The 9,206-nt window shown below is 39.3% G+C and overlaps 2 protein-coding genes across 2 annotated transcripts; both read left to right on the top strand.

The window, feature by feature from the left end:
• Positions 1 to 219: 219 nt before the first annotated feature.
• LOC103419975 (probably inactive leucine-rich repeat receptor-like protein kinase At5g48380) lies at positions 220 to 3,674 on the top strand. The gene is made up of 3 exons (XM_008358053.4): positions 220 to 834; positions 1,210 to 2,152; positions 2,345 to 3,674. The coding sequence occupies exons 2-3, from the start codon at positions 1,292 to 1,294 to the stop codon at positions 3,362 to 3,364; spliced, it is 1,881 nt and encodes a 626-aa protein (XP_008356275.3). The 5' UTR covers positions 220 to 834; positions 1,210 to 1,291; the 3' UTR covers positions 3,365 to 3,674.
• A 1,951-nt stretch (positions 3,675 to 5,625) lies between these two features.
• LOC103419985 (probably inactive leucine-rich repeat receptor-like protein kinase At5g48380) lies at positions 5,626 to 6,701 on the top strand. The gene has a single exon (XM_070821077.1). The coding sequence runs from the start codon at positions 5,748 to 5,750 to the stop codon at positions 6,591 to 6,593; it is 846 nt and encodes a 281-aa protein (XP_070677178.1). The 5' UTR covers positions 5,626 to 5,747; the 3' UTR covers positions 6,594 to 6,701.
• The last annotated feature ends 2,505 nt before the right edge of the window (positions 6,702 to 9,206 follow it).

Raw genomic sequence — 9,206 nt, 5'->3', positions numbered from 1 at the left:
AAATTAATAAGGGGTGTGAGAGAAGTAAAAAGAAGTGTATGGATATCACACCCCATCTTATAATACATATGTCTGTTCATTAATACTCATATTAGTTTCATGAAATGCTCCACTGCGATATTTTTGGTTGAATGACATTTGTCTTTTAAGTTACAAAGTTCACATCCTTATGATAGTGACCCTTTGAATGTTAAGGTCTAGCGAATCGCAATTGCGTTTGAGCTTCCTCAGAAACTCATTCTCTAAATACGAAAAAGCTCAATTAAATTTGGTTTTTAACTTCTAACTCAATAACGTTAAGCGTAAATCGATGAAGACGCGTTGTTCCATAGTTTTACCCATGGAGAAAAAGGAGTGGTTGAACACAAACTCACAGAAAAGGCCGAAGCTTTTCATACTGTTAACGGTCTATAAACCAATAGCGACACACTTTTAAACAGTAAATAGCAGTGAAACACTCCCTCAAGGTCAAGAATCCACTGAGCCAAAAGCACTGCAGCAGTCCCCAAGTCGTCGCTAAGTTTGACAAAGATGGCCGTGCCTTCTTTGACCCGTCGACCCTCTCTCATTTCCTCTCTTTTCTTCTCAAATCCCGTCCCATCCAAACCTTGTTTTCCTTTTTCCTGCTAAATCCACCCCCCATTCACACACCCTTTTCCAATTTCCCCAAAAAATTATTGGGTATTTATTTATATAAATCGTATGGTGCACTTGCTTTTTTGTTGACTCTGGAAGTCTTCGTCTTTGTGGAAAAAGAAGGAAGGTTTGTGGATTCAAGAACCCCTCTCCGGGCTCTTCTATTCATCTGTGTTTTCTGCAAGTGAATTATCTCAGGTGGGTTTATTGAAATTTTCCCAAACCTTTAAACTTTTAGCTGGATTTTTGTATGTATATATATTTGTATGCGGTTGTGTTTCTGGAGACTTGGGTCAACTCAATTGGATCAAGTAAGACCTTTGAACTTTCTGTGTGTTTGTTCTAGTTTATATTTTGTGAAATTTGAATTTGCATGTTTCATCAATTAAATTGTTTCTTTTTACAACTGTATTTGCACCTTTTGGTAGAGAGATGATGAATTGGGTTTTGTTTCCTGTGCTGTTTTCATAATTTATTTCCAAATTTGGTGTTAGTTATGCGAAATTTTGTAAAACTTGAGTGTTTGTTGGTCTGATTTGGGTTCATTTCTTGTTGCTTTTGAATTTGTTTCAGGGCTTGGTGTTACTAATGCTGTGGTGTGGATTCAGTATATTGAGCTCTGGTAACAATAAATAGCGAATTTAGGCGATTTTTGATGGCTTTTTCGATGTATATGATGTTGAATGGACGAGATCCTGGTATTTTCTTTGGCGGTGTGGTCTGGTTATTGCTTAGTTGTAGTTTCAGCTTTGCTGTTGAGAGTGATATAAACTGCTTGAAAAGTCTAAAAGCATCGCTTCAGGATCCTTTAGGCTACTTAAACTCATCATGGGATTTCAACAATAAGACCGAAGGTTTCATCTGTAACTTTCTGGGAATCGAGTGTTGGCACCCTCATGAAAGCAAAGTTTTAAATATCAAGCTTTCGGATTTGGGACTCAAGGGCCCGTTTCCTCGGAGTGTAGCAAATTGCACAAGCTTAACAGGATTAGATCTTTCGAGCAACAAGCTCAGTGGACCTCTTCCTGAAGATATTGGTAGAATTATTTCGTTCATTACAACTCTTGATCTTTCATCTAACAGCTTCTCAGGGCATATCCCAACGAATCTTTCCAATTGTAGCTATTTGAATGTGCTTAAGCTTGACAGCAACCAGTTGAACGGTAGCATCCCTCTACAGCTTGGTCAGCTCGGTAGGATTAAATCATTTAGCGTGGCAAACAATCAGCTGTCTGGCCAAGTCCCAAACTTTGGTAACAATAGTGCAGTTACACTAGAAAGTTACGCAAACAATGCTGGACTTTGTGGGAAGCCTCTTGATCTGTGCCGGGGAGTTAAAAAGAAGTCTACCAGTGTAATTATTGTGGCAGCTGGTGTTGGTGGTGCAACGTTTGCAGCATTAATTGTGGTTATTTCCTTGTTGTTCTTTGTGCGTAGAGTGTCTGCAAGGAAGAAGGAAGAGGACCCTGAAGGGAACAAGTGGGCTAAGAGTTTGAAGAAAACGAAAGCCATCAAGGTAAGCTATTACAGAGCATAATTTTTTTAGAAACAAATTAATATGTACATATAATGATAATTTTATTGGTTCTGTTTCTCTTTCTTTCTCTCTACGTTTTATTGATTTTAAATACTCAAATTTATGTTTCCTTTTTTTGGTAGTTTGAAATTTTGTATCGTATTGCATTCTAATGAAGCTAGTTTCCTCCAGGTTTCCATGTTTGAGAAGTCGATTTCTAAAATGAAGCTGAGTGATCTCATGAGGGCCAGCAACAGTTTCTGCAAAGATAATATCATTGGGACAGGAAGAACTGGAACGATGTACAAAGCAGTGCTCGATGATGGCACTCCACTTATGGTCAAGAGGTTGCAGGAATCTCAACATTCTGAGAAAGAATTTCTGTCTGAGATGGCTACTTTGGGAAATATAGGGCACCGTAATTTGGTTCCTCTTTTAGGGTTTTGCACAGCAAAGAGGGAAAGACTTTTGGTCTATAGGTACATGCCTAATGGTACCCTCCACGATCAGCTACATCCTGCAGATGCTGAAGGTGCAAAGATTATGGACTGGCCAACTAGGCTAAAAATTGGGATAGGGGCAGCCAGAGGATTAGCATGGCTCCACCATAACTGCAATCCTCGAATTATCCACCGGAACATAAGCTCCAAATGCATCTTACTGGATGCAGATTTTGAGCCCAGAATATCTGAATTTGGACTAGCTAGGCTCATGAATCCAATTGATACACATTTGAGTACGTTTGTGAATGGGGAGTTTGGGGATCTCGGATATGTTGCTCCTGAGTATACACGAACTCTAGTGGCCACTCCAAAGGGAGATGTTTACAGTTTCGGAACTGTACTTCTTGAGTTGGTGACCGGTGAGAGAGCTACCCACATTTCTAAAGCCCCTGAAGACTTCAAGGGAAATTTGGTGGAATGGATTACACAGCTGTCAGGCAAATCTCAACTCCAGGATGCGCTCGACAAATCTTTGGTTGGGAAGGGTGTGAATGAGGAGCTTTTCCAGTTTCTTAAAGTTGCGTGCAACTGTGTGGGGCCTATTGCTAAGGAGAGGCCTACTATGTTTGAAGTGTACCAGCTTCTAAGGGCCATAGGGGAGAAATATAACTTCACAATCGAAGACGACATGCTGATGCCAACAGACAATGGTGATGGTGATGGTAATGGCGAACTTATTGTTGCTCGAGAGATGATTGAGATGACCTGAAAAAGGTAAGAGTATATTAGTATATGGCCAGTACCCTTATGTAATTATCTGTTTTTGTGTACTGCAATAAGCATTATTTACATATATGGTTATGCTTTAGTTAACGTTTGGACCTGCTTTCTTCGACATACAAATGTATAATCGTCATGTTAGAAGCTTTTAATGTGTAATGCGAGTCCCTTATAACGCAACTTGTTTAATATTCTTCATTAGAACAACCTTTCAGTAAATTTGTGAGGTGTGTAGTTGCATTTGTATTGAATGTATTCTTTCCTATAGAAGGAAGACGACACCAAGATTCTGTTCTTCATTCTCTTTTGTGTTTTAATCTCTTTTTCGTCCCTGCCACATCTAATTATCTGCTTTTCAGCACCATTTTCAGATAATTTTGTTTCTCGACTGTTTTTTACCAAAACCTAAGTTGATGGGAAACTTGGAACGAAAGTAAATAGAAGTTGAAATGAGAACTCAGACGCATTGCTGAAGTGTTTACTGCGTCGTGTATTGCCAGAGCTGTTGAGTGCTTTGTGTAGTATGACAAATTACTACTATATACCCGCGACTAATGTTAGAGAGGTCACATAATCGGTCATGGTATTGGGTTCATTTTCTGTTTCTAGCGTTTGAATTTGTCCCCTTTTCTTCTTTAAATTTGGTCTACTTAACTAGTTAATGCTAGAGTTTTGTGGTAATGCGGTTTCAGTTAGGTAATATGATCTTGAGCTCTGATATACAGATGCGAAATTTTACCGACTAGCTATTGGTCTCGTGGTACTTTCTTTTCAGTGTTGGAAGAGGTCCCAAGTTAAACTCCCCTACCCGCTTTGATAAAAAAAATTATCTACCGAATTTTAGGCCAATTGGATGGTTTTGTAAGTGTATGTTGTTGAGTACATGACGTCGAGTCAGACTCAAAACTACCCGCTAAGATCTGCGAGCTCGATCTCGTGGGTTTTGTTCTTTCCTTTTCCTTTTCCTTTTTCCTTTCAGTATGACCTATCACAGCTCCGTGCATTCCTTATATGGTCATGTACTCCATTCATTCCTTATCAAGTGATGTACTTGGCGTGATCGAATAAGGCATCGACGATTCACGGAAGTGCATGGCTGCTAATTACATGAGAGTTTGTGCATGTACACATCATTAACTAATTAAGTTCGGAAATGTGCATAAACAGAAACGGTTAAAATCTGTTAACCGTCGCCAATCTTTGCTCAAGCTCTTCTTCTGCCAAGTCCTCTAAGCACCATTTTCAGAGAAAAAACTTTGCTTTTGGGCTGTTTTGACCCAATTAAATGAAAGTTGGAGAGAGAGAGAGAGAGAGAGAGAGAGAGAGAGAGAGAGAGAACGCGCAAAAGCATAGCCAAATTGTTCACTGTGCACACAACCACACTTGACACAACTCAAATCGGGTCGAGGGCATTGAGTCGTATGATGACTATTGTATGATAAGAGTAATGCTAATGAGACTATTAATTCTTTTGACACAACATACTGATAAGTACACCAACTAGAAAGTCTTTGTCCAGTCGTACTTGAATACATGAGATTACAAGTTATCAGATTTTTGAGCGCTTGCCAGTGACTAGTTTTGTTAAATCAAATAAAATTGATTTATGTATACCCTTTTTCCTCAAATGCTCACTCGTTTGTTTCTATTTCTTGAATTTCCTTTGATTTTGCTATAAAATAAAGGAAAGACTAGATCGAGGGCAGTCAAGCACTTTGAAGAGTCTATAGCTATGCAGTCCAAGTCGTCCTTAATCTTGGAGAAAAACTTGGTTGTAACCGAGCACATATTCCCGATTAAATTTTCTCACTCATTACATGACGTGCATGATAACTTAGGTAGGTGATGGGGATATACTTCTAGTGACATGTAAGAATCTCCTCTCAGCGTGACAAGATGAATGGCCCTTAAAATGACCTGATGATCTTCTCCTGCCTCCATCACCCTATCAAACTTATTCCATACAAACACACCCATATTTTCGAAACCACTAGCTCCATGGTTTGTGTTAGATTTCTTCTCCTTTCCTCACTTGCCAGGAAACCAGTCGGATTTTTTTACCAGAAGAAAACAATGACACCAAACGAACGTATAAAGAACTCTTGCATTTAATTTACGTGTTGGCCATTAGAGTCTTTTGTATATCTCTCAGTACAAAGACTAGGACTAAAGCGTGTTGAACTTTTTCTTTTTTCCAAGTGAATTTCTCTTCGATTGAAATTTCAACAACCCCTTCCCTGGGTTCTTTTATCTAGTAAGTGTTATAAAAAGATAGATACTTTCTGAAGCTTCAGTACTATCTTTTGTTTCGCTCTGATCATCAGCTTCGTTGATCACATAACAAAATCTTTAGGCTATATTTTGATGCATGCATGGCTTTCTTAATTCATACGCCCTTCAGTCATGTACAACATCTTGGAATTTTTGTTGGTGTTGTGTCCTGGTTATTGCTTAGTTGTAGCATCTGCTTTGCTGTCGAGAGCGATATCAATTGCTTAAAAAGTATTAAAGACTCGCTTAACGACCCTTTAGGCTACTTAAACTCTTCATGGGATTTCAACAACATGACCGAAGGTTTCATCTGTAACTTTCTGGGAATCGAGTGCTGGCACCCTCACGAGAGCAAAGTTTTAAATATCAAGCTTTCGGATTTGGAACTCAAGGGCCAGTTTCCTCAGGGTGTAGCAAACTGCACAAGCTTAACAGGCCTAGATCTTTCAAGCAACATGCTTAACGGACCTCTTCCTACTGATATTGGTAGATTCCTTCCGTTCCTTACTTATCTTGATCTCTCATCCAACAGCTTCTCCGGGTCAATCCCAGCAAATCTTTCCAATTGTACCTATATGAATGTGCTCATGCTTGATAACAATAAGTTTACGGGTAAAATTCCTCCACAGCTTAGCCAGCTCTCTAGGCTTACAAGATTTACCGTGGCCAACAATCTTCTGTCTGGTCAAGTCCCAGACTTTGATAATGCTACTGTTTTTATCACAACGAACAATACTGGACTCTGCGGGGGCATGCTGACGCCTTGCCGGTCTTCTCAAGTGAAGACGTCCATTGGTCTAGTTAAGGTTTTGAAGTCGCACAGTGTTGTGATAACAGCAGCAGCTGGTTTTGGATTTGCTTTTCCTTTGTCTTTCTGTTTTTTCCTTCCAAGAGCTCCCAGTGTGCGCAGTTTGTGGGTCTTTTATCAAGGATTTAAGCTGAGGTAGCCAGCAACACTGTATTCTAATTTCATGAAATGTTGTTAACTTATTTTCTTTTCATATTATAACATGAGGATTAATAATACTGCGTTAAGTGTGGCTGTCACGCTAAAATATTTCTTTCCAGTATGATAGCAAAACTGTGCCCCTTGAAGATACGCACATGATCAATTGGGCCAGGCGTCTCTCTGACCTGATAACTAGTTTCGCCTCCCTACCCAGGTCTCATTTGTCCCTAAAATTTGTAAATTATAAGAGAAAATTTTCACAATCGAAGTATATTAATAAATTCAACAATGATCAGAGCTCGAGAAAAAACAGAAGGCCCAACAAAGGGAGATGTTCACAGCTTCGGAACTGTTAATTCTTGAGTTGGTGACCGGTAAGAGAGCTATCCACATTTCTAAAGCCCCTGAAGACCAAAGGAGAGGCCTACTATGTTGGACGTATACCAGCTTCTAAGGGCCATTGGAGAGAAATTTAACTTCACAATCGAAGATGGGATGATGATGCCTACAGACAATGGCGATGGTACTGTAAAGGCGAACTTATTGTTGCTCGAGAGATGATCGAGATGACCTGAAAAAAAGGTGAGAGTGTACCAATATATGGCCAGTACCCTTCTGTAATTATCTGTTTTTGTGTACTGTAATGAACATTATTATTACATATATGAGTTATGCTTTAGTTAACTTTTGGACCTGCTTTTCTTCGACATACAAATGTAAAATCGTCATGTTACAATTTTAAATTCGTGAGGTACTTTTATAATTGCATTGGTTTAAGGTTCTTGTTCTGCTATATATGCCCTCTCCACCATTTTCAGGAGAAAACTCTCTGCTTTTTATCTATTTTGGCCTAAGCCTAACTTGATCAGAAGTGCATAAAACTTGAAAAGACAGAGCAAAAGCATTGCCAAAGTGTTCAGTGCGCTCACAACCACACTTAGACGACACAATTCAAAGTTGCAAGTACATTGAGTTTTATGACGAACAACTATGTACTATATGCACATGAGCAGTGTAAGAGCGATCATAATATTCGATCACTTTATGAGGCGGTTGATCCGATGTTAAACCTTAAAGAGACCATATTATACGATTACTATATGCCTTATCTGCTGATTCAGTTTCTGCATGTTTTTATGTTTTCACTCGAAAGACGTTGAAATCATTAAACAGCTTCCAACAAGGGGAGAGTTCATATACAAAACCAGCAAGCAAGAGTATCCACTGCATATCTTGTTGTCTATAAAGAGTCAAATACTACATACATATTTGATCTTTTTTCATCTTCTTGTTCCTGTACGTGGTCAAAGTTTCGCTTCCACTTGCTTCAGACTCGCCACAACATCCTTGACATTGTTTATCTTCTACCAACTTAATCAGTTCCCTAAACTTCACATCAAGTTTCTCAGCATCTTTGGCATATAACAGGCATACCCCACACTTTGTCACCTTCATTTCGGAGGAGCTAACAGGTTTGTTGGAAGGATCTATTTGGTAGAACTTAACAGATGCCTCAGTGACAGTATGACAAAAAGCAGTGGATGAGCATTTTGATCCCTGTAAAAGGTTGAATCGATTATACCACACAAACACATGATCTGAATTGAAATTACCTTCTCCATAGTTGGTTCGACTACTAAAAAATGGACCATGCAAATTATCATGGAATTCAAGGCTTTCACCGTTGCTGGTTTTGAAATTGTGTGTCCATCCAAACTCCAAAGCCTCTTTAACTGTGTAGTTGTCAAATGCAAGAACAAAAGATAGAGCAAAGCCCAAGAAATCTGCATCAAACCAGTTTGGAGGAAGCTTGATATCCATCCAAGATCCCTCATTTTGATAGCTGAACCAGTTGGAATTTCATTTCCCGGACATACATTGAGAAATGAAGATCCTTCTTCCAGACTTTCCTGTACCATGGATGCAGGTAACAATTATCCGTCTTCATTTTCAAGTTCTGCTTCTGCTGCTTCTGTCATTTCTCCTCCAAATTTTGGTGACGCAATTGCCATTTGCATAATTTTAAGCAGTGCGTCGGCCATGATGGTGCTTCTTGCAGTGTAACCCAATGCTAGGCAATTGGAAAATATATGTACCTCGTAATGCTTTGGAAAGTTTGCCTAGTTATCAGTCTTTGAGTACTGCAGCCCTTGAACTTGATGTAAAATTATCAGAGAGACGGATCATACGGCCCACTTCCAACAACACCGATATTGTCCCCAACTTAGTAATTACCACATGTACAATCCGTCATGTGTGAGTTTTTATCACAAAAGGCTTCGGTATTAGTTAAAGTAAACTTAGGATATTTAAACCATTACTTATCTTTTACTACGACCGATGTGGGATCCAACACGTCCCCTCACATGGGACTCAATTAATGGCTGTTCCAACAACACCGATATTATCCCCTCACATGCATGTCGATGTGGGATTAAAAATCTAACTGGGGCTCAAGAATTAGCACTATATGGGTGCAATAACCTTGAGTCTGTCCCTAACAGCATCTACAATTTAAATTCTCTTGAAACTCTCAGGTTTGATGGCTGTTTGAAACTTAAACAACTGCCTCCCTTCTCAGTGGGGTTCCACTCTTTGCAAGAACTAAACA

The sequence above is a fragment of the Malus domestica genome, chromosome 05, assembly GCF_042453785.1.
Source record: "Malus domestica chromosome 05, GDT2T_hap1".
Taxonomy (NCBI): domain Eukaryota; kingdom Viridiplantae; phylum Streptophyta; class Magnoliopsida; order Rosales; family Rosaceae; genus Malus; species Malus domestica.
The sequence above is the reverse complement of the archived record's forward strand: the minus strand, read 5'-3'. Positions and strand labels throughout refer to the sequence as shown.

What these genes read in the sequence shown, in the direction of transcription:
- LOC103419975 (XM_008358053.4), top strand. Translation starts at nt 1,292, where the DNA reads ATGGCTTTTTCGATGTATATGATGTTGAATGGACGAGATCCTGGTATT. An exon ending in AGAAAACGAAAGCCATCAAG is followed by an intron (nt 2,153 to 2,344) that starts GTAAGCTATTAC and finishes AGTTTCCTCCAG; the next exon opens with GTTTCCATGTTTGAGAAGTC.
- LOC103419985 (XM_070821077.1), top strand. Translation starts at nt 5,748, where the DNA reads ATGGCTTTCTTAATTCATACGCCCTTCAGTCATGTACAACATCTTGGA.